A 22,280-nucleotide genomic window follows, 5' to 3' on the forward strand; every position below is an offset into this window, starting at 1 on the left:
GCCCGGTGCCCCCCCCAATGCCCGGTACCAGTCCCGGTGCCCCCCCCAATGCCCGGTACCAGTCCCGGTGCCGCTCACCTCAGCGCCGCCGCCTCGCGCGGCTCCTCCGCCCGCCGCCGTTAACGGATTTCAAACGCAGCTCCTCGGTCCGAACCGACCAATCACATCTGAGGCCACGCCCACGACGCGCGCCGATTGGGCGAGTCGACAAAAGACCCGGATGAGAAAACCCCGCCCTGGCAGCCGCAAAGCCTGACGGGAAGCGTAGTGGCCGAGCGCAGAGCCCCGCCCCCGGGAGTGGCGCGAACTACGACTCCCACAAAGCACCGCGCGGCGGCGCCCGACCAATCGGGTGAGGCAGCGCTCGGTGTTGTCAGGAGGCAGCCAATCAGCTGCCGGTAGGCGGGTCCCTCGCGCAGAGCTGGTACCCGGTACCCGCAGCCCGCCAGGCCCCGGTGCAGCGGGCGAGGCCGTGCCGCTCGGGCAGGGAGCCCGCACGTTAAACCCGCACTGCCGCCAGGAGACAAAGGGCCGCGGCAGCACTCACTACCGTCCCCGGGGGTCTGACCCGGCCCCGGGCCTGGCCCCGCCGCCCAGGCCTTACCGCCAGGGGGCACCGGAGCCTCGCCCCTGCGCACTGCCACCGCGCGCCCTGCGCAAGCGCCCGCCCCGCCCCCCCGTAACGGCCGCCGTGCCCCGCGCATGCGCACCGCCCCCTCCCACCCTACCGCACCCCCCCGGCGCGGCCCAGCAGCGCGGCGGCCTCTCGGCGGGAGATGCGGAAGGAGCCCGGGCACTGCTGAGCGGGCCCGAGGCCCGGCGGGGCTCCCGGCGACCCCCGGCGTCGCTGCCGGCCGGGCCCGCGGGACAGGGGCGGGAAGGACGCGGAGCCCCCGCCGGCCGAGGAGGTGAGGGGCGGGGCGGGGCGGGCCGTGATGGACGTGCGGCTCGGCCAATGGGAGAGCTCCTCCCCGGGCTCCGCCCCTCGGGGCTCTCCCCGCCGGTGATTGGCTGGCGGCGCGGGCGCCGTGTCGGCCTCGTGCGCGGGCCCCGTGCTCGCCGCCCCGCCCCGGTACGGTGGCCGCGAGGGGCGGAGCGGTGGCCGGGGGGCAGGTGACCCCCTCCGGGCCCCCCCCCCCCAGCCGCCTTCATCACCGGAGCGAGCGGCCGGAATCGCTCCCGTAAGGAGGCAGGGACGGGCAGACCGGGCCCTGCGAGCCCGTCCGTCAGGGCTCACTGGATTTATCCCCTCGGTTCCCCTCCGCCTGCGGGGATCAGGGGGCGGGGGGCCCGGCGGGGGCAGCGCCGCGGTGACCGTCACTGCGGTTCCCGCACGGAGCCGCCCCCCGCCCCCCCCCTCCGCTTCCGCGGCCGCCGTTGGGCAACGCCGGTGGAGAGGGGCGGGGGGGAGGCAGGGCCGGACCGGGCCCTTTAACGGGCGGGGCCGGGGGCGGGGCCGCCTCCGCCTCCGCGGCGCTCCGGGACTGGCGGAGAGCGGCCGGGCTGAACCAAGAGCCGCCTCCGCCCCGGCCCGGCCCGCAGCCGGTGAGAGCCCGGGGCTGGCGGCCGCTCGGAGGGAGCCTGGGGGCGGGGGGGGTCCCCGGGTTCCGGGTCGGTTTCCCGGGAGGGGGAGGGCGTCGCGGCGGCTTCGATCCGGTGGCCCCGAGCCTCGGCATCGAGCCTCGGGGCGATCTGAGCCCGGCGGTGAAGCCCTCGGCGTTCGTCTCTCGGTAACCGTTTCTCCGCCTCTCCTCTCCCCCGGTGCCCCTCCGTGCGAAGGTCAGATGTTCCCCCGCCTCGTCGGGAAGGAAAGCGGCGCCGGGACCCGCTGAGCACCGATCTGCTTCTGCTCCGGACCATGGACTCATTGAGGCCGCCCCGGGTGTGAAAATGTCCAACGGCAACCGGGAGCTGGTGATCGACTTCGTGTCCTACAAACTCTCGCAGAAGGGATACAGCTGGAGCCAGCTGGAGGAGGAGGAGGAGGAGGATGAGCACAGGACTGACCTCCCCCCCGAGGAGCCCGAGACGGGCGGCGTGCTCAACGGGAGCCCCTCCTGGCACCCGCCCCCCACCCACGTAGTGAACGGAGCCCCCGCGCACCGGAGCGGCCCGGAGCCGGCCCGGGGGGGGGTCCCGGGGTCCCGGGTCCGTCAGGCGCTGCGGGAGGCGGGGGACGAGTTCGAGCTGAGGTACAGGAGAGCCTTCAGCGACCTCACCTCCCAGCTCCACATCACCCTGGGCACTGCCTACCAGAGCTTCGAGCAGGTCGTCAACGAACTCTTCCGCGACGGGGTGAACTGGGGCCGCATCGTGGCCTTCTTCTCCTTCGGGGGGGCCCTCTGTGTGGAGAGCGTGGACAAGGAGATGCGGGTGCTGGTGGGGCGCATCGTGTCCTGGATGACCACCTACCTGACCGACCACCTCGATCCCTGGATCCAGGAGAACGGCGGATGGGTAAGAGATCCTTCTGCTGATGGAGGGGGGATGGCTGCCCCCACACACCCCCCCACACACCCCCTGCCTCGCTCTGCTCTTGTCCTGGGGCTCGCTGGGGCAGTGACCCCCTGGTATTTTCCCTCCCCCCCCCCCTCCCTCTGTGAGGGTCCATCCCCCACACACGGTTTGTGCCGGGTGTCCTTCCCCATCCCTGCTTTGTCTCCTCCTCCCCGGGTGTTATGTAAAAGCCCTGGTTTCCCAGAGCCCTTGGAAATGTAATGTCACCCAGGCTGGTTCTTCCAGCGCAGCTCTCGGCCCCGTTCCTGGTGTCATTTCACAGCAGGGAGTGGATGGAGCTCCCTCCCCTCCTCCCCGCAGCGCAGCGCCCGGGTTCTGCCTCCGGGAGTCAGGGCTGAGCCTCCCGCTGGGCCGGCAGGGAAACGAATCCCGGGGCAGATCCCGGTGGGTTCAGAGCTGGGGAGGTGGGAGCACAACCCCTGCTCCGGGAAAGCTGCTGAACCTGCAGCTGCTTCTCTCTTGGCAGGAGCGATGCTCCCAGCTGCCCCAGCAGCAAAACCCCAGTCAGCTCCCAGTGGTGAGGCTTTAACATGAATAAGCATTTCTCCAGGAAGCATTCCTGAAATGCCGGGTCCGGCAGCGCTGCCTGGGACCGGGGGTGACCTACAGATGTCTCCAGTTTGCTTCTGCATCTGGGTGATTCCCTCCTCCTGGTGCTGGCTGGGAAGTGTCGGTGCTGCCTGGCCTTAACCTGAGCCCTGGGGAACGGCCAGGGCTGGGGGGCTGGGGGGGCTGGGGAAGGGAATGGCTTCCTTGGCAGCTTGGGGAGCCCCAGCCTTCCATCCCTGCTGATCCCCTGGAGCAGCAGCAGCTCTGGAGGAGGGGGCAGCACCTCTGGGCCCACCCTGGTGCTTCGCACTCTCCTGCAGAGCTCCCTGGGCCCGGGTCCTCCACGCCGGGGCCGTGGGAGCAGAGGGGAAGCCAGTGCACCCAGGGAGAGGGAACAGGTTCACCCAGGGTGCAGGAATTCCAGGAATGTGGCTGCCCTGGGGCAGTGCCTGGGTGGGGCAGCTCAGGAGGAGCTGGGTTTGGGTGAATAACCCGGGATCTGGTGACCATTTCATCAGCCTGCAGCTGGCCCATCAGCTCTCATCCTGCAGAGAGCCCTGGCCAAAGCAGAGTTCCTTCCCCCCCCCCTCCTCCTCCTCCTCTTCCCTCCCCTCTGGCTTTGGCTTTTAAAGCCACAGATTAGTCTTGGAATTGAGTGATCAAATTGAGGTTTCCAGGCCTGGTGTGGCTGTTGCTGTTAGTGACGGATCGGGCTGTATCCTGGAGACCTGGGCGATAATGCAATCTGATTTTTTGTAAATGAACTCTCTGGGGGATTTAGATTAAATCACTGGTGGAAAATCACTGGTCCCTGCTTGCAGGGAATGAAATACCTCCTCCCTCTCTTCCCCACCCCCAACCATCACGATTCAGACTCTACAATTTTTTTTATTTTGTGTGTGTGTGTGTGTATCTTTTAAATTAATTGTTTGGAACAAATATTTGTTCAACAGATTGCAGAAGGGTCAGGACTCCTCTCTATCTGACCCACCCACCAGCTCTTGCTTTGGAGATCACCATGAGCTGTGTTTCCCACCCCAGGGAGCAGCTTTGCTCTCTTCTAACCTTGAGCAGGGTTTCTCACTTCCCAGCCCAGGCGGGGGGACTGGGCTGTAGTGGAGGGGGTTCCACCCCCACCAGCCACCAAAAAAAAGAAAAAAAGCAGCTTTGAGCAGCTCAGGGTGTGTTTGGTGTCTCAGCTGTGGTTTTCCTCCCCTCTCAGGTTTCCCCAGGTCCCTTCTGCCTCTCCACTGCAGGGACACTGCAGCAGGGGGGCCACGAGAGCCCCTCAGAGCCTGCCTGGGGATGCTCTGCTTCTCCCTCCCATGATTTCAGCTGCAGGGAACAAGCTGGTGGCCTGCTGCCAGCCCTCCCTGCCAGGGGATGGTGCCATCCCGTGCTGCCTCTCACACTGAGGGTCCCTCTCTGCCCCTCCTGTGTGCCCAGGGAGCCCTTTGGAGCTGTGGGACTCTGTCCCCCTGCCAGCAAAGCTCTCCAGAGGGAGGTGCAGCAGGCAGGTCTGGCCCAGAGGGATGCAGGTTGTGGCAGGCCTGCTTGGCAGGGCCCTCAGGTGGTTTTTTTGGGGTTTTGCAGCATTTTTCTTCCCGGAAAGCCCCTCTGAAAGGAGGAAGCAGAGCACAGCTCCCTCCCAGCTCCATTCCCCAGCAGTGGAACAAAGGAGATGGGATGGCTGTGGGGTGCTGGTTGCCTTTGGAGGTGCCTGCTGAGGCTGCTGGGGTGCAGTCTCCTTCAGAAATCCTTCTTGGAGGGCAGGGGGGACAGGGTGAAACCTCAGTGCCTGGTGGCAGCAGGGCTGTTGCTGCCCTCTCTGCAATCAGAAAACAAACCCGGGTGACCCAGGGGGATGTTTCATAACCAGCCCTGCTGAGTCCTGGGAATCAGAGGGCAGGATTCCCTGGGAATCAGAGGGCAGGATTCCATGGGAATCAGAGGGCAGGATTCCATGGGAATCAGAGAGCAGGATTCCCTGGGAATCAGAGAGCAGGATTCCCTGGGACAGCTGGTGGAGGTGCAAGCAGGGATCCCAGCAGGGTTCTGGAGTCCTGGGGGGAGAAATCTGGAGGAGGGGGAAGCAGAGGGTGAGCCTGGCAGGCAGAGAGGGTCTGAGTGGGTGGGATCTGTTTTAGCTGTGGGTCCTGGCTGGCTCTGCCCCTCCAGGGAATTCCAGCTTTACTGCAAGGCTCCAGCTACCTCCAGGGTGGGATTTGGAGTCAGATCCGTGGACACAGGCAGGAGGCTTCCTGTGTGCAGGGCGTGTGGTGCAGAGCAGCACGAAGGGGCTGTGCCAGGCAAACAGTGTCACCAATCTGTGACATCTGAATCCTGACAAACTGGACTGGGCTGAAGGAGGAGGGATTGCCTCTGCCTCTCCCTTGGCTCTGGGCTGGCCCTGGCCAGGCAGGGTGCTGGGATGGAGGGGTTGTGTGGCTCTGCAGGGCATGGCAGCTGCTGGTTCTGGTTGGGGAAAACCCTCTAGAAGATGTCCATGCAGCAAACTCATTTTCTGTCCTTTTAATTTTTTTTTTTTCTTGAATGGTAGGAAATGACTCAGCCTGTGTCATATGACAGAGTGCAGCTGGGATTTCATCCTGTGCTCTTGATCCAACCTTCTCAATGGTGTCGGGTTGGGAGCCAGACTGGATCCTCAGCTCTTCAGAAATCCTTTTGGCCCCGAGCTGTTGTCCTGGTGTCCCACACAAGCTTCCCTCAGCCCCTCTGTTATCCAGCCCATCCCTGCAGCCCCAGGCTCCTCATGCCTTGTTGGTTCCAGCTTTTTGGGCAGTGTGACGTTGAGCCCTGTGCCCCGAGACCCAGACAGGAGCTGGGGGTGCATGAAGGGGCACAGCAGAGCCTCTCAGCTCCCCTGGGACAAATCCTGATTGCCAGAGCTCTGCGTGTCACCCCTTGGGTTTTGGGGGTGTCCAGGCTCAGCTGCACCAGTGCTTTCCTCTCTGTCCTCTGGAATTATTTTACTCTCTGAAACGATGCCCACGCTGTCACCACCTGCTTGGGATGAAAGAGCACCCATCCCCTGCCAGCTGAGCCCCTCGTGTCCCCCCACAGGACAGGGGCTTCCTCCCCCTGCTGGGAGCTGCTGCTGGCAGGGCTGGGGCTTGGGATGGACCAGGGAGCTGCATCCTGGCTGGAAATCCCTGGCAGATCCCTGGCAGATCCCTGGCAGCTCCTTGCCCTGCCTGCGACCTGGGAGGTTTTTCTGCAGCTCTCTCCAGGAAATGCCATTGGAATGACTTCCACTGGAGCTTCCTGCCCGGCCCGCAGCAGCATTCCAGAGCCATGCAGAGGCCAGTGTGCAGTTTTCAGGGCTTTGCTTTTCTCCCCATTTCTCCTTCTTTGGGGCCCTGCCTGTCCCCCCCCCCTGCAGCGTGCCCAGCACTTTGCTAACGTTCCTTAACACTGAGGCTGGAGCAGGGAAAGCTCCTGCCCAGCACTGGCTGCAGCTCAGAGCAGCCCCACTTAACCCCGGGGTCTTCCAGCAAAAGGGATAACGTTTCCTTCCCTCCCAGGGGAGCCACTGGGAACTTGGATTCTTGAAGCATGCAGGTTCTTTAATCCGAGGCATGGAGTGTCATTGCAAAAAAAAAAACCCCAAGGCCCTGTGAAATAATTATCAGGCTGTTCCTTGCTGCTCTGTGTTCACAGCTGCTCTTGGTAAGGTCAGCCCTGAGCATCCTGCTCTGAAACTGGAGCTGGGTCCCCCCTGAGCACTGCCCAGGGTCTGTCCCCATCCCAGCAGCCTCGGGATGTCCCCATCCCTGCCCCAGCCAGCGTGCTGGGATGGAGCCTCCTGCTCTCTTCTCCACAGCTCTCTGTGTGTGTCTGGGTGCTGCCACGGGGCTCTCTGCAGCCCTGGGCCACGCTGGGTATGGGCTCAGCAGTGCCACAAGGCCTCAAGGCCTTTGCTTCAGCTTCCCTGCTTTGATTTATTTTTATTTTTTAACCAGGCTGCCGAGGGCTGCAAGCACAGCCCCATCCTGACGTGCGCAGGGAGCGTTTCTCTCGCAGCTCTTTCCCCACTGGCTGTAAACCCCGAGTATTCCCAGGAGGAGCTGGGGGAAGGGATGGAGATCTCTTGCAGGAGTGTTGCAGACCTGCTGGACCCAGAGCAGAGGGACCGGTGGTGGCTGCTGCCCCGGGAGCAGAACGGGGCCGGGGGCAGCTGCTCCCTCCCCTCTTTGACATCCCCACAGCAGTGGAGACTTTGCCCTCCCCGTGGCTGATTCAGAGCCCAGGTATGCTCTGCATGCTCTGCCCCAGCCACTGCTCCTCCTGCCTCCCAGAGGATGTTACCCTGCAGCACCATTGTTCTCAGCAACTAAAGATTAACAAGGGCTGGGGAGGCATGAAAGGGAAGCAGTGTCCCTGCCTGCCAGGGCACTCCTTGCTTGGCCTTGGACAGGGAAACCAAGCAGGGAAGGGTGTGCAGGGAGGGCAAGATGGCTCTGAATTCCCCCTCCTGAGTGTCCTTGGGATTCCAGGGGCTCCCATCAGGGGCTGGGACAGAACCACAGCCTCCCCCACAGCGTGCCCGGGAGGGAGGACACACACACGGGGGCTTTGCCTCTGCTGGGGGCTGGCCCTGACCTCCCTGGGGTGGGGAGGGGGCTCCTCTGGGCCACAGGAGGGCCCGGGGGGGGCAGGGGCTGCCGGGGGGGCAGGGGCTGTGGGGGCAGAGCCGTTGGCAGATGGTCCCAGCTGGGCTCCCCGGGGTGCAGGTGCAGGTTTCAGGCCCATCCTTTGCTGGGAGGTTGGAGGGGGCTGAGCTGTGCCCGCTGCCTGCTGGGGAGCTGTGACCTACTTGTGCTGCTCTGGAAAGGCTCCTTCTATTTATTTATATATATATATATTTTATTTTTTTTTTCCTAATTATTATTTTTAAGTATATTGCTTATCCTCATGGTTAATTTAGTACAGAGAAAATGGCCAAGCAGCCTGTGGGGAGCTGCCGGGGTGGGGAGGGGGTGCTGGGGTGGGAGGGGGTGCTGGGTGCTGGCTCCATGCTCTCCCCAGCCCCGTGCCTTCCCTCGGACACGTGCTCACGTGTACCAGCCCGGTGCTGTCTCCCAGCATCTCTTTAATGGGAAACCCAATGCACTCAGCAATGCTGCTGCTGCTGCTGCTGCTGCTGCTGCTGCTGCCTCCGGGGCAGGCAGGGATGGATCTGGAGCATTAGGCAGAGAGGGACTGGCTGGATGCTGTGCTGGAGCTGTGCTGGAGCTGGGAGGCTCTCAGGAGGCTTTGGGCTGCTCACTCAGCCACCCCCTGTCCCTCTGTCACTCAGCATGCCCAGGAACGGTGAGGGGCTCCATCTGCCAAGAGGGAAGTTCCTTGGGGAAAGCTGCTTGGATTTATTGCATTATCCTCCTCCTTGCTCGAGCTTGTGTTTCAGCTGTGTCTGCAGACCCAGCTTCTCCTCTGAGTGGATCCAATTAGGAGCTGGGTTCTGGCAGGAGCCTCCTGCCCGGGGAGGTGCTCTGGAGGTGAGGAGCTCAGGGGCTCAGCCTCTGCCCCTTCTCCTGATCTCTGGAGCTCCAGCCCCAAGCTCTGAGGGAAACTGAGGCAGGTGTCCTCTGTTCCACCAAGAGCAGGAAGGTTCTCCCTGCACACTGAAACCAAACACCTCAAACCCTGAGGGCTCAGAGCAGGAGCTGCTCCCTGGGGCTGGGAGGCAGAGGGGTCCTGGAGCTGTGCACCCCAGGAGAGGGGATTGCTGGAGCTGCTGCTTCCCTGAGGAGAGGGAAGGGGGTTATTCCCTAATGGAGGGTGATGGGGGAAGCTCAGAGAAGAGGCCAGGGCTGACATGGAGCTTGTTGAGCTTGAACACAGCTCCCTCACACTCACCACAGAGCTGTGGAATTGTTGAATCAGTTTGGTTGGAAAAGACCTTTGAGCCCATCCAGTCCAACCCTTCCCCCCCAGCACTGCCCAGGCCACCACTGCCCCATGTCCCTCATCCCCACATCTCCAGGGCTCTGAAACCCCTCCAGGGATGACGGGGACTCCAGCCCTGCCCTGGGCAGCCTGGGCCAGGCCCTGACAACCCTTTCCAGGGAGAAATTGTTCCCCAGCTCCAACCTAAACCTCCCCTGGCACAACTTGAGGCCTTTTCCTCTTGTCTCATCCCTTGTTCCTGGGGAGCAGGGACCAACCCCTCAGCTCCATCTTCCTTTCAGGAGGCAGAGGGTGAGCAGCTCTCCCTGTGCATCACTTCAGGAGTTCTCCCTGGGGAGGCTGGGGACACCAGGAGCCTTGTGCAGGGAGCATGGCTGGTGGCAGCAGGTGACATTGCTGAGTGACTGTGGCTGGGGCTGGCACAGGGGCTGTGTGTGTGGCCCTGGGTGATGTCCCCGTGACACCTGTGGGGAAAATGAGGTGTTGGTAGCTGTAAATCAGCCCTCAGAGCTGTGTGGCATCAGAGCCACCCCTGCTGGTGTGGCTCACAGGGTATTTAGCTTGCTGGAGAGCTAATATCTTTTATTAGAGCAACTGACCTCATTTAGAAGCTTCCAGTGCACCAGCCAATGATTATTTCATGCCACAACACGGATGGAGGAGCCCAGGGCAGAGCACAAGGTCTCCTTCTCGTGCTGCTCCACGTTTGCTGCATCAGCTGCCTCCTCTGCTTCCTGCCCTCAAGTCAGCAAGAGTTTTGCTAAAAGGGACTCAGTGGCCTGAATCGTTGGAGATTTCATGTGGACTAACAGGAAGTGAAAACAGAATGAGCACATCTTCCTGCCCCTCCACCCTTTCCCCTTTTTTTTATTTTTTCATTCAAGTGCCATGTCAGAGGTGCAGCAGCCCTGGGGAGGTTGCCCCAAGCACCAGCAGCTCCAGGCAGAAGAACCCAGTGGCCTTTCCCCAAGACCCAGTCCCCCTGGGAACCATCCCTGCACCCATCCTGCTCCTTCAGCCCCTGGCACTGCTGCTCTTCCCAGCAGGATACAAATCCCAGGAATCGTGGAATCCCAGACTGGTTTGGGTTGGAAGGGACCTTGGAGCTCATCCAGGTCCATTCCCAACCATGGGCAGGGACCTCCCCCACAGCCCAGGGTGCTCCAAGCCCCATCCAACCTGGAATGAGACCCTGCCAGGGATGGGGCAGCCTGGGACAGGGGCTCAGCACCCTCACACCAAAGAATTGCTTCCCTGTCTCTAACCCAAACCTCTCCAAGTTTTAACCCATTTCCCTTGTCCTCTCCCTACCCCCCCATGTCCAAAGCCCTCCCCCAGCTTTCCCGTAGCCCCTGCAGATATTGGAAGGTTGCTCTGAGCTCACAGCCACCCCAACTTCCCCATCCTCTCCTCTCAGGGGGTGCTCAGCCCTCTGAGCATTGGGGTGGTTCTGCTGCCAGCATCCAGGGCTCACTCCCAGGCAGGAGGGGCCCTGCAGGTACCCCAGGGCAGGGTCTGAGGTCTGAGGAGAGAGGTGACAAGGTGAAAATTGAGGTGGGGAACAGAGAAATCAAAGGCAGAGCCTTCCCCAAGTCCCCCCCGAGTGTGCCCCTGGCACAAGGCAGGAGAGGGACTCAGACACCATCTGTGCTGTGGGGGGAAGCACCAGAGAACATCTTCCCTCTGCCTGTTCCACTTAATGCCCTTTGGAAAACAATCCCATTCCCAGCAGGTGCTAATCTCTCCCGTGGATCCTGCTCAGCCCCATGTGTTCTGTGCCTTTGTGTCCCAGCCCAGGCCCCTCTAGGAGCCCTCAGCACCCTCAGCCTGCTCGGTTCTGGCACAAAAACCCCTGGAAGAGGGGTGCAGAGGAGTTTGTCACTGGCACCACCTCCTGCTCCAGCACCCCTGGGGGTGTCTCAGCAGATTCCTGGAAGGAGCAGCAGAGTTCCCAGGTCCCCAGCAGCCTCCCGGGGCAGGGACAGGGGCAGGGACAGGGGTCACAGCTCTCACCTTGGCCCCTCTCATCTCTTTGGAAAAGGCTGAAACGGTGCTGAGTGCTGTGGGGGTGCTGCAGCTTCCCTGGAGCTGGTGATGGAGCAGTTTGACAGGAGGGCTGGGGGCTGCTGCCCAGGGGGTGCTTCTGGGTAGAGAAGAGATGGCTTGGGCCCCCCAGGGATGAAGCCCCGAGCTTTGTTGGAGCCCCCAGATCTTTGTTGCAGCCCCCCTGGGCTGTTGGAGCCCCCCAGGGCAGCCCCAGTGTGTGGCTGGGGGGGCAGAGGCCATGTTTTGGGGCAATGAACCCTTTCCAGGTGCTGGATGTGTCCCATGGGTTTCTGGGCGTGCAGAGCCCTGGAGCTGGGGCAGGACCAGCACCCCAACACCCAGCACCCCATCATCCCCCCAGGCCCCACTGGGGGCAGGGGCTGCAGGCTGTGGTGGTCTCTGCCATTGTCCTGCAGATCAGGAGGTGATCCCAGGAGGTCACCATTTGTGTAACATCTGGGGCTGGCTCTCCAGAGCCCTGGCACATGTCACCCTGCTGTCCCCAGAGCCCCTGCCCCAGTCCCTGGTGACACTGGGGACCCCTGACTGGCTCCGTGCCTTTTCCTGGGGTCCTGCCTGGGTGCTACAGGCAGTGTGCTCTGACTGTCCCTGCTCTGGCTGTCCCTGCTTGGTGTGACTGTTCTGTTCTGATTGCTCCTGTTCTGACTGTCCCTGCTCTGTCCCTGCTCTGTCCCTGCTCTGTCCCTGCTCTGTTGCTCAGGGGCTCCATGGATGTGGCTGCTCTCAGGGCCACCACACTCTGCTGTGTCTGGGGGAGCAGAGGGACCTTGGGTGTCCCTTCCCCGGGACACAGGATCCATCAGGGCCGTGTCCACAGCATCCCCCTGGCACCCTTTGGGAATACTCATGGATTTTTTTCCTGTGAGATCCCAGCTGCCTTCCCCCCCCTCCAGGCTCCCATATGCTGCTCCCTGAGGCGAGCTGGGGGGGCAGGGGGATTAGGGGGGTGCAGAGGGGTCAGGGGGAGCAGGTTGCTGGGGTGCAGGGGGTCAGGGAGCAGGTTGCTGTGGTGCAGGGGGTCAGGGAGCAGGATGCTGGGGTGCAGGGGATCAGGGAGCAGGTTGCTGGGGTGCAGGGGGTCAGGGAGCAGGATGCTGGGGTGCAGGGGGTCAGGGAGCAGGATGCTGGGGTGCAGGGGGTCAGGGAGCAGGTTGCTGGGGTGCAGGGGGTCAGGGAGCAGGATGCTGGGGTGCAGGGGGTCAGGGGGAGCAGGTTGCTGTGGTGCAGGGGATCAGGGAGCAGGTTGCTGGGGTGCAGGGCTTTGCTGTGTTCTGTGCCAAGCTGCTGCTTTCCTTTTTCCACACTTGTCCCAGCACAGGGCTGTTCCCAGCAGCTCCTCCACACACATCTGCCCCTCCAGGTGACTGCTCCCTGCCAGCCCTCAGCCCACACCTTTCAGCAGTGACACAGCTGTAGTTACAGCCCGGGTGTAGCAGAAACAACCTTGTTTGCAGGTGAAACACTCACTGCCTGGTGAGGGCTGCTCTGGCTCTGTGGGTGCCATCCAGGAAGAACACTGAGCTGTCCCAGAGCAGGGCTTGCAGAACCAACCCCTCTTGGATGGAACATCTTAAGATCTTTTGGGTGGGGAAGGCAGAGTGGGTGTCTGGCAGGGGTGTAGCTCCTGCTGGAGTCAGAGTCTCCATGGTGAAGTCACACCAAGAGCCTCACCATGAGGAGCCCTGGCAGAGCCTGGCTCTTCCCTGCTCTGCGATGGTGTCTTGGGGACACTTTGAGGACCCAAACGCTGCCCTCCCTGCCCTGCCCTGGGGGGCTCAGTGCCCACATCTGCCTCCTTCACCTCCCCTCCTCAATCCTCATCCCCCCCATTCCTGGGGTTTATCAGGAAAGAGGAACCTGCTCTGCTCTGCTGGCCCTGAATGGGATCCAGCCCGGCCCAGGGAGGTGCTGGGGCAGTGCTGATGAATGAAACCAGATGAAATTTTAGCAAGAGGCTGAAACTTCGGGTCTTCCCCTTCCCGTTTCCTCTGCCAAACCTCAGCCTGAGCAGTGCCTGTGGAGCTGCTCTCCCCCCCCAGGCACTGGGGCTCAGCTCTGCTGCTCCTTCCCCTCTGCCACAGCCCCGGCTGTGTCACTGGGCAGGGTTTAAACCTCTGCTGGGTGCCCCCCTCTGCTGGGCTGGGTTTTGGGGCACTGCAGGTGTCCTGGGAGCTTTTGGCCCTGCAGAACCTCCCTGGCCCAGCTCTGTGGGCTCTGGCACTGCTGCAGCCTGGACCTCCAGGGGCTCTGTCCCCTGAGAGCTGGAGGGAAAGTCCCCTCCCTGCAAGGAAAACATCCCTGAGCTGGGGCTGGGTTTGGTGAGGGACAGAACCTCCCCAGAGCATCCTGCTCCCCCCGAGGTGTCCATCCCCGGGTGTGTGGTGCTGGAACATCCTGTCCTCAGGGTGCTCCGGGACACCCAGTGCTGTTGCTACCACAGTCCTTGTGATCGACTCAGGAATTCCAAATATTTCCTCCCAGATAAAGGTGACTGAGGGAGGCCAGAAATATCTGGACGTGTCTGGGCAAGCCTTGAGATCCCAAACACCAGACTGGGGAGGTCAGGATGGGGACTGGGAGCACTGGGGCTTCAGGTGCAGAGCAGCCCAGGCCGGGGCTGGTGTGGGAGCTGCCTGTGCCCAACCTCCAGCTCCCTGCTCTGGGGTCTCCTTTCCCAGGGAATATCTTCCCAGCAGAGATCCAAAGCGTGGGGCTGTGTCCCCAGCCTCTGCTGCTCCATCCCAGGGGGGGAATGTCCCCTCCTCCTGTCCCCTCCCTGCCCACCCGGGGCTCTTGTCGTGCTCTGCTCCGCCTGGAGCACCCGATAGCTCTGCCTTCACCCTCTGCCATTTATCTCTTGTGCACCAAACACTTCCTTTTCTTAGAAGCTGTGGGCTTCAAAACATGATTCTTGGAACTGCCTTTCCCCCAGCTCGGCAGCACAGGGGCTGGGCTGGGCCTGCCTGTTCCCTGTTCCCTGCCTGTTCCCTGCCCAGCTCCAGGGCCTCTCCTGGTGTTGGCTCTGTGCCTCTGTGGTCCCTTCCTGGACTCTGTGGGGCTCTGGGTGGGACAGAGCTCATTCCCCCCTCCAGCAAAGTGCCTTTTCCTGGGAACACCTCCCAGGGTGCAGCCTCCTCCCTCCCTTGGCATCCCTGGGACGTGTGTCCCATGGAAGGACCTTCCCAGGGCTCAGAGCCCTGGAGCAGAAGGGTGTGGAATCCCAGACTGGTTTTGGGTTGGAAGGGACCTCAGAGATCATCCATTTGCAGCAGCCCTGCTCGGGCAGGGGCACAGCAGGGCCCAGTGGGACATGAGCTGCCTTCTGCTGCCCTGTGTGGGTGCTGAGAGCCACAGGGGTGGCAGCAGCAGTGACACGGCCTGGGGTGGGTTAGCAAAGTCCCTGTTGTCCCAGCACCCTGCTCCTGGGGCTGCTGACACCTCCTCGTGGTAAGGGGGTGGCAAAAGGCAACCAGGGGAGCCCCGAGGTGCTGGAGATGGTGTCTGGTGGGGTGAGGTGCCCAGCTCACCTGGCAGGCTCTTCAGATACCTGATTTCTCCTCGGGGGAGGCCGAGGAGGGGACACAGCCCCTGGGAATGGGCATGCCTGGCTGCTGCCTCTGTGCCTGGCAGGGTGAGGGGGTTCCCCCCCTGCCCCGGGGAAGCCAGGGGACTGTCACCACCTTCCCACGGGTGGGAAGCACCCAGGCAGCCCCGGGGGGCAGGGATGCTGCCCCTGGCTGGTGACAGAAGCACAGCTCAGCCAGGGCTTATCTCTGCTTCCCCAGGGCTGCCGGGTTACTGGAACTGCATCCACTTATCAGGGAGAGGCTGCTGGGAAGATGGGCTGGAGGGTGACAGCCCTGGGTGACAGCCCTGGGCCCTGCTGCCCCCCAGCTCAGGGCTCCAGCTCCTGCTGGCTCTGGGGCTGCTGCTGGGTCCTGATAAACCCAGGAGCTGCTGGGGTCTCAGGTTGACGTCTCTTGTCCCTGTGTGTGGCCCGGGGGTCTCATCAGCTGTCCCAGGGGAGCAGGAGGGGTGGGTGGGTGCTGTGGGGATGCTGTGGGGCAGGGGGAGAGCCTGGGTCCTTCAGCTCTGGTGGGATTCTCTGTCTCTGACCTTCACGCCCCCCAGGCCATGGCTGTGGCCGTGTCCCCGGCCCTGTCACCCCCCATCCAGGTGGCTCTCACTGCAGCCCAGGGGCCAGAGGTGTCCAGGGGGGACAAGCTGGGCTGGAGTCACCACATTCCTGGCTGGGCTTGGGGCTTGGCCTGCCTGGAGCCTGGGAAAGGCAGGGCTTTGCCAGCCCAGGGTCTACCTTCAGCACAGGGATCCACAGAATCCACGTCAGGATAACTGGGGAGCAGCGGAGCACCCGCTGGGGATGGTGCACAGGGAGGGAGTGCACAGGGTGGGCTCCTGCTGCACCCACCCCACTGCTGCTCCCCCCGTGGGATACTGCCCAGCCTTTTCCTGCTGCCACGATTTCTCTCACACTTCACTGCTAATTTTAGAGGGCACGTGGTGCAGCTCCTGCCCTGCCTGCTCTTCTCCTTCCAAACCCTCCCTGGCATCCCCTGCTCCTCCCGGGGTGGTTCCCAGCACGGGGTGCCCATCACCCACCCCCTCCCCACCCCTCCTTTCCTGCCCTCTCCCCTCCGGGAGCCCTGGGAAGCAGCAGCGAGGGTCCCAGCGCCCTCTCCCTCCCCTCTCCTCACCTCTCTCCTCCTCCTCCTTCCCCCCCAGGAGCGTTTTGTGGACCTGTACGGGAACGATGCTGCTGCCGAGGTGAGGAAGGGCCAGGAGAGCTTCAACAAGTGGCTCCTGACCGGGGCCACGGTGGCCGGGGTGCTCCTGCTGGGATCCCTGCTGAGCCGCAAGTGACCCGGGACCGCCACCACCACCAGGACCACCACCAGGACCACCACCACCACCACCACCACCGTGTCCCCCTCCCCGGCACCGGGACGGCCGCGCCTTCACCGCCACATCCGCCACACTCCGCTCCTCAGCACGGGGGGGACACACACACACAGCCCCTCCCCCGGGCCAGCACCCTGATCCACGGAGCTCTTTCCTCCCACCCAACCCCCCCAACACTCCCTCCGTGCTGCAGACCCTCTCCTGGCAGCCCCCCACCCCCTTTTCCCTTCCCCTTGTGTTTTAAAGGTGCCCCCCGGCCAGCGGCCCTGGGGGTGCAGGTGGTGGGGGCAGTGCTGGTCAGAGGGTGTCCCAGCCCCAGATCACTTTGAAAAGAATAAACAGACTTATTTTTGCATGTGTGAGTGCGTGTGTGTGTGTAGATGTGTCACTAATATAAGGTGTGTGTGTGCGTGTCCCCCAGACAGAGCAAGGGTCCCAAGGGTCCAGGCTCCGTGTCCCCATCCCCACCACCCCCTGGGCCCAGGCAGGTTGCTGGGGGGACCAAGTGTCCCTGCAGTGTCTCCGTCCTGTCCCTGCTCCCTCCAAGCAGAGAAAGTCCCTGGGGAGGAAGAGGCAGAGGCCGGGGTGTCACCCCCTCAGCCCCTTTGTCCCCAGAGAGCAGCTGGGGGGCTGGTCCTGGGGGGTGACAGTGGGTGCTGGGCCCGGTTTGAAGGGATCCTCCTCCCTCTGAATGTAGATTGTGGGGCCCTGCTCATCCCCCCAGCCATGCCCCCTCCTCCAGGCAGCAAAGGAGGGAGCCAGGCAGGGGGGGGAAGCACTTTCCCCAGCCCCCACCCTGCTAAAAGGGGCTCTGTGGAGAGCTGGGGGGGGGGGGAGGTTGTCCAAAAAGTGCAGGAATAGTGATCCAGGAGAGGTGTAAGGGACAGGGTGGGCATCAGTGCCCCTGCCTGTTACAGGGTGGGTGACAGAACCACCCCACCAGTGCCCCAGGGAGGTGGGAGCGAGGGCTGGGACCATCCCCCCCACCAGGCCCCCTCCCCGGGGGTCTCTGTAGTGCAGGCAGACCCCTGCCCCATGGCCTGGCTGTGAGGGGTGTGTGCAGTGCAGAGGTGTTGGCTTCCCCCTTCCCCGGGGGCTTTCGAGTTGAAATTAGCTGAAATTACCTCCCAAAACATCCCCCCTCCCCAAAAACCCCTCGGAGCCCCCCCCTCCCCTTACCCCCGTGGGGGTCCAGCTGTGTGTGCTCTGCTGTACATATCCGAGTAGTTTTTAATTCTTTTTTTTTTTTTTTTTTTTTTTTTTGTGAATACTCCTTAATGCTATTTTTGTTATCTTGTCTGTCGTATTTATGTGTGGGACCGTGCTCCCTGCAGAGGCCAAGGTGGGATGGTGGCAGAGGGGGGGTTCTGGGAGGGGGGAAACAGAGGCTCCAGGGGGGGTCTCACCAAGCACGGGCTCACGTCCCCCCGCCTTGGATCCGATCCCGGCACCCGCCGATCCGCTGGGATGGGATCCAACGGGGGGGATGGGGGTTTTAGCATTAGCCCTGTGGAAAAGCTTCGGTTTGCAGGTGGAGGTGAGGCCACTAATAAACTCTTTGTCATTGAAACTGCCCAGAGTGCTGTGGTTTTTGGGGAGGGATTGGGGTTTTGGAGGAGGAACGGGGTCCTCCAGGGCTTTCGAGTTGAAATTTGCTGGAATGAGCTCCCAAAATACCCCAGATTCCCTTGGAAGCTCCCCCCCTCCCCGTGTGTGTGTGGTCTGGGGAAGGGCTGGGGGGGTCTGGGTGTGGGGGTGTTATCCCAAGGGTTGGGGGGTGAGGTGCTGCCTGCTGGGGATTAAATGTTGGGAGTGGGTCATGGTGCTGGGGTGGGGAGCTGGGGGATCAAGTCAGGCTTGGATGGGCTGGGAGGGGGTGGTTCGGGGTTCCAGGGGCAGGGGGAGAATCCAGGGGGGGGCAGAGGGGTGGGGAGAGACCCTGGGGGTCAGGGAGAGCATCCAGAAGGGATCCAGGGCCTTGCTGAGTCCCACAGCCCCCCAGGGCTGCCCCTCACTCCCCCTGGCTCTGCCCCTCTGAGCTGGGATGAGGGGACACCCCCAAGCACCACCTTCCTTTTTTTTGGGGGGGGGGGGGCTTCCTTTTTTTGGGGGGGGAGGGGAAGCACAATTTGAACCCTACCAGGTGGGCTTAGCCCCCGGGATGCCCCAGTCCGGGGGGCACCAGCGGGACGGGCCCCGCTTTCCCTACGAACCCCCCCGCGAGTCCCCTCCGGGATGCAGAGCCGGGGGGGGGGGCAGCAGCCGGTCCCGGGCAGGGTCTGTCCGGAGCCCCGGCCCGGCGGACACCAGCACCATCCCGTGGGCGAGCGGGGAATCTGCCGGGGAGCTGCAGCCGCTGCTGCGGGCGGGGACAGCGGGGGACAGACACCCCCTCTCTGGTCCCCAAGGGCCACCAGCCCCCCCCATGAGCCCCCCGGCCCTCTGCTGCGGGACCCCCGGCCCAGGGGACGGGACCCACACGGGGGATGGGGGGGGGGGGGGGGGGCTGGGACAGGCAGCACATCCCGGCTGAGCCCCCCTCCCAGCTCGGAGCCCTGCACAGGGGTCAGGGGTCCCACTGCCCGTGACTGCGGTGGCATCGGGTCCCCTGGGACGGTGAGAAGGACACGGCCGGGGGGGACGGGCTGGTTCCCAGGCTGTGACTCGTGTCACGGCTCGTACTGCAGGTCCGTGGCAATGAGCACGAAGCCCTGTGGGGAATTGGGGTGAGAAGGGGGACACGGGGGACACGGGGGACATGGGGGACGCGGGGATAAGGGTGGCACCCACCTCCTGCAGAGAGAGCCGGGGGTTGAGCAGGCTGAAGCCACGGGGGATGGGCAGGGGGACACCGGCCTGGAGCTGCTCTGTGGGGAGAGCAGGGCAATGGGGGGGGGATCTCTGGGGGGTGGGGGGACAGGGACAGTCTGGGGACAATACTCACTGTTTGCCCAGGGCACCCCGAAAAGCCACAGCCCGAACTTCAGCAGGGTCTCCAACCTCTTCACCTATGGGGGGACAGGAAACCCCCTGAGCCCAGCCCGGGGTCCCCACAGCCCCCCCGGGGAGACACAGAGCCCAAGGGCCCCCTCGGCTGCCCCAGCACTGCCACTCACCTCCACCGGGCCCACCCGTGATGTCACCTGTGTCACCCTGAGCCTGGGGGGTGAGAGCAGGGTGAGAGGTGGGGGTGGGACTGTCCCCTCCAGGGGCAGGGACAGGCTGAGCCCCCAGGTCCAGCTGAGCATCCAGCCAGGGGCAGGATGAGGGCACAAATGGCCAGAGGTGGGGAAATGGGAGCTCCTGGGTGCATCCCAGAGCTGGGGACTCACCCTGTCAGCTTCACTGTGCCCCCCAGCCTGTTCCCTCTGATGCTTGGTTTCCCTGTCACGTTGGCATCCTGGGGTGAGGAGAGACGTGGGGATGAGCAGGGAGATGTCTGTGACCCAGCATCACCCAGGGTCACCCCAGCATCACCCATGGTCACCCCAGCACCGCCCCAGCCTGGGGTGCAGGCAGAGGACCCTGTGCCATCAGCACCAGAGACTCACGATGTCCAGCAGGAACGCAGGGACACGAGTGGCATCGGGCAGCACCACGAAGGCTTCAGCAGAGCCGAAGAGGGCCCCGTGCAGGGCCTGGGGGTGGCAGGAGAGCAGAGGCTGCCGGCGGGCAGAGAGCTGCAGCTCCATGGGCAGCTCCGGGTAGCGCTCCTGCAGCTGGAGGGGAGGGGGCTGGGCTGGCACCGAGCTGTGCCGGTACCATCAGCACCGGTTCGGGAACCCGGCACCTCCCCCGTGTGGCCCATCACCACCCTGCCCTGGGGAACACATCCTGTGCTGCCCAGGGTCACCTGCATACATCCCATCCCACCTGCATCCCGTTCCACCCGTGTCCCACCCCGTGTCCCTTCCCAGCTGTGTCCCCTTCTCCCCGTGTCCCATCCCACCTGTGGGGCAAAGACCCCCATGCTCTTGGTCCTCAGCTGGAGCGGGAACCTCCGCGGGAGCTGGAAGGCAGCAGAGGGGTCAGGGTGCTGGGGACACCCCAACGGGACGCCAGGGGGACAGTTCTGCCCCACAGCTGCCACCAGAGCTGTCCCTACCGTGTCACCGGAGATGTTCCTGCGCAGAGCCCCGGCTGTGAAGTAGGTGAAGGCGGCTGAGTTGGTGAGAAAGTCGGTGACAGCCAGCAGCAGCGTGTCCCCGTGTGTCCCCGGCAGCAGCCTGGGCAGCAGCTGGGGCAGCACCATGGGCAGAGGTGAGGAGGGGTCCTGCTGAGCCTTGCCCACCCTGAAGAACTCCCCCTGTGAGAGGGATGGAGGGATGGATGGATGGATGGATGGATGGATGGATGGATGGATGGACGGACACCAGGCTCAGCCTGGCTCCCCCACACCCCATTCCCGGGGCTGTCCCAGGGGATGGTGTCACCTTGAGGGCGATGTCCCCGTGCTCCCCCGTGATGGCCGGTGGTCCCAGCAGGGAGTAGTCGATGGCAGCGAAGGCGTCCACCTGGGTGGTCACTGCAGGGACACAGGGGGGGCTGAGGGGACTTGGATCACATCCCCACACCCCCCCTGGCTCTCCACGTGGAGGGTGACGAGATCCGACCCCACAGAGGGGTCTTGCATTCCCTGATGGTCACCAGCCCCCTGCGTGGCCCCCTCCTGCCCCAACCTTGGTCCCCAGGGTCCCCTCACACACCTTTCATCTCCTTCAGGGCAGCCCCCAGCCTGTCGATGCCCCTGCGGAGCTCAAGGCAGAGCTGGAAGCAGAGCAGGGGGTCAGGCAGCCCAGGGACAGGGGTCCCCAAGCCGCTCTCTGACCCCTCCAGGGAAGGGGGGACACGGGGACACCACTGGGGTCAGGGGCTGAGCGCTCACCTGCTTGTTCAGCTGCTGCTGCAGAGCCCTCCGGAGCAGGGGGGTCAGCAGGTTGTAGAGCCAGCTGTGGGCAGAGCAGGATCCTCAGGTCACCCCCCACCACCCCGGACCCCCCCTGACCACCAGAGCATCCCCCAGAGCCCGGGATGGGAAGGGAACAGGGGTCCTGGTGTCACCTGTGCCCGTGGTGAAACTCCAAGTGCAGGTCAGTGCCACGGGTGTCACAGCCAGCACTCCACACCACGGGATGGCCGCTGTCATCCGTGCCCACCCCCAGCACGGCCACCAGGGACAGGTCCTGCATGTGGAGCTCAACAGAGCCACTGTCCTGGCTGGGGACAGAGCGGGTGAGCACGGGGACACCCAAGCCACCCACACCCCCATCCCTGCTCCCCAGGGGGGTGAGGACTCACAGGGCACCCAGCTGGGCTCCCCAGTCAGCACGGAGGAGGACACGGGCACGCTGCAGCTCCAGCCTCACCCCCACCTCCTCAGCAAAGGCCACGGTGGAGTCGTTCATCTGAAGCTCCTGGATGTGGATCCTGCAGGACACAGGGAGCTGCTGCACCCGGGATGGGGACAGGGACGGGGACAGGGACGCCGTGGGTGGCTCTTACCGGGGCACAGTGTAGGTGAGTGTCCCCAGGAGGGGGGTGTTGTAGGAACCCCTCAGGTTCAGCTCATGCTCCTTCTGCAGCTCTGACCTGAGCAGCTCCAGCCCAAAGCGTCGGCCTGGGGCAGAGCACGGGTCAAGGGGACACCCAGGACAGGGCTGGGGGTCCCAGGGTGCTGGGGGGGGGGCAGCAGCCCAGTCCAGGACACCCCACCCCCCCCTGTCCTTGGGCATCACCCCGGATCCCCCCAGCCCTGCCCAGCCAGGGGCACAGACCCACCAAACTCCAGAGCCTTCTGGGTCAGCCGGGCCTCGATGCCGGGCCTGGTGCTGGTGCTGGTTCTGGTACTGGTACTGGTGGCAGTAGCAGGCACGCAGGCGGTCAGCAGGAGCAGGAGGCAGAGCTTCCAGTGTGCCAGACCCAGTGTGCCATGGGGACAGTGCTGGGACCTGGAGGCTGGAGCAGAGGACATGGCTGAGGAGGTCCTCGTGGAGCCCCTGTGCACCAACCCACCCAGGATTTATACTGGGGACAGGGAGCCCCAGGTGACATCAGCCTCCTGCGCACATGCAGGGGACACCGCAGCCCTGTGGCCACCAAAAGCCCGAGCTTGCCCAACGCGTGACTCAAAGGGGAAGATGTTTCCCCCCTTGTTCCTCACTCGCTCCCATTGTGGGAGCAGAGGAAGGTGGGGTCTCCCTGGGGGTGCTCAGAGGACAGGGGACACCTTCCAAGGCTCCCCATGCCTGGCATGTGGGGACCCGGCTGGGAGAGGGTCCCAGGGGGCTTTGGCTGTG

General features: G+C 63.7%; 2 protein-coding genes across 6 annotated transcripts; one reads left to right on the top strand and one right to left on the bottom strand.

Moving 5' to 3' along the window:
• Positions 1-761: 761 nt before the first annotated feature.
• Positions 762-17,554, top strand: BCL2L1 (BCL2 like 1). 5 transcript variants are annotated; one of them, XM_071760062.1, is made up of 3 exons: positions 762-908; positions 1,785-2,457; positions 15,808-17,554. In XM_071760062.1, the coding sequence occupies exons 2-3, from the start codon at positions 1,891-1,893 to the stop codon at positions 15,943-15,945; spliced, it is 705 nt and encodes a 234-aa protein (XP_071616163.1). In that variant the 5' UTR covers positions 762-908; positions 1,785-1,890; the 3' UTR covers positions 15,946-17,554. The 5 variants fall into 5 exon arrangements, with proteins under 5 accessions (XP_071616163.1, XP_071616164.1, XP_071616168.1 ...); XM_071760063.1 differs by having other exon boundaries at positions 770-908; positions 1,780-2,457; XM_071760067.1 differs by lacking the exon at positions 762-908 and adding an exon at positions 1,068-1,181 and having other exon boundaries at positions 1,780-2,457.
• Positions 17,555-18,550: 996 nt separating this feature from the next.
• LOC139803683 (bactericidal permeability-increasing protein-like) lies at positions 18,551-21,955 on the bottom strand. The gene is made up of 15 exons (XM_071760061.1): positions 21,763-21,955; positions 21,487-21,601; positions 21,283-21,411; positions 21,046-21,201; positions 20,870-20,933; positions 20,691-20,751; positions 20,418-20,509; positions 20,090-20,290; positions 19,934-19,993; positions 19,536-19,703; positions 19,317-19,384; positions 19,101-19,143; positions 18,929-18,992; positions 18,775-18,851; positions 18,551-18,695 (listed from the first exon to the last, which is right to left on the bottom strand). The coding sequence occupies exons 1-15, from the start codon at positions 21,953-21,955 to the stop codon at positions 18,654-18,656; spliced, it is 1,533 nt and encodes a 510-aa protein (XP_071616162.1). The 3' UTR covers positions 18,551-18,653.
• Positions 21,956-22,280: the final 325 nt, after the last annotated feature.

The sequence above is a fragment of the Heliangelus exortis genome, chromosome 16 (genome assembly GCF_036169615.1).
Source record: "Heliangelus exortis chromosome 16, bHelExo1.hap1, whole genome shotgun sequence".
NCBI classification, from domain to species: domain Eukaryota; kingdom Metazoa; phylum Chordata; class Aves; order Apodiformes; family Trochilidae; genus Heliangelus; species Heliangelus exortis.

Bases quoted from the DNA above. Each gene is read 5' to 3' on its own strand.
- LOC139803683 (XM_071760061.1), bottom strand. From the start codon at position 21,955: ATGTCCTCTGCTCCAGCCTCCAGGTCCCAGCACTGTCCCCATGGCACA. The intron at 21,412-21,486 runs GTAAGAGCCACC...TGTGTCCTGCAG, and splicing joins CTCACCTACACTGTGCCCCG to GATCCACATCCAGGAGCTTC. The intron at 19,994-20,089 runs GTAGGGACAGCT...GCTGCCTTCCAG, and splicing joins GGAACATCTCCGGTGACACG to CTCCCGCGGAGGTTCCCGCT.
- BCL2L1 (XM_071760062.1), top strand. From the start codon at position 1,891: ATGTCCAACGGCAACCGGGAGCTGGTGATCGACTTCGTGTCCTACAAA. The intron at 2,458-15,807 runs GTAAGAGATCCT...CTTCCCCCCCAG, and splicing joins TCCAGGAGAACGGCGGATGG to GAGCGTTTTGTGGACCTGTA.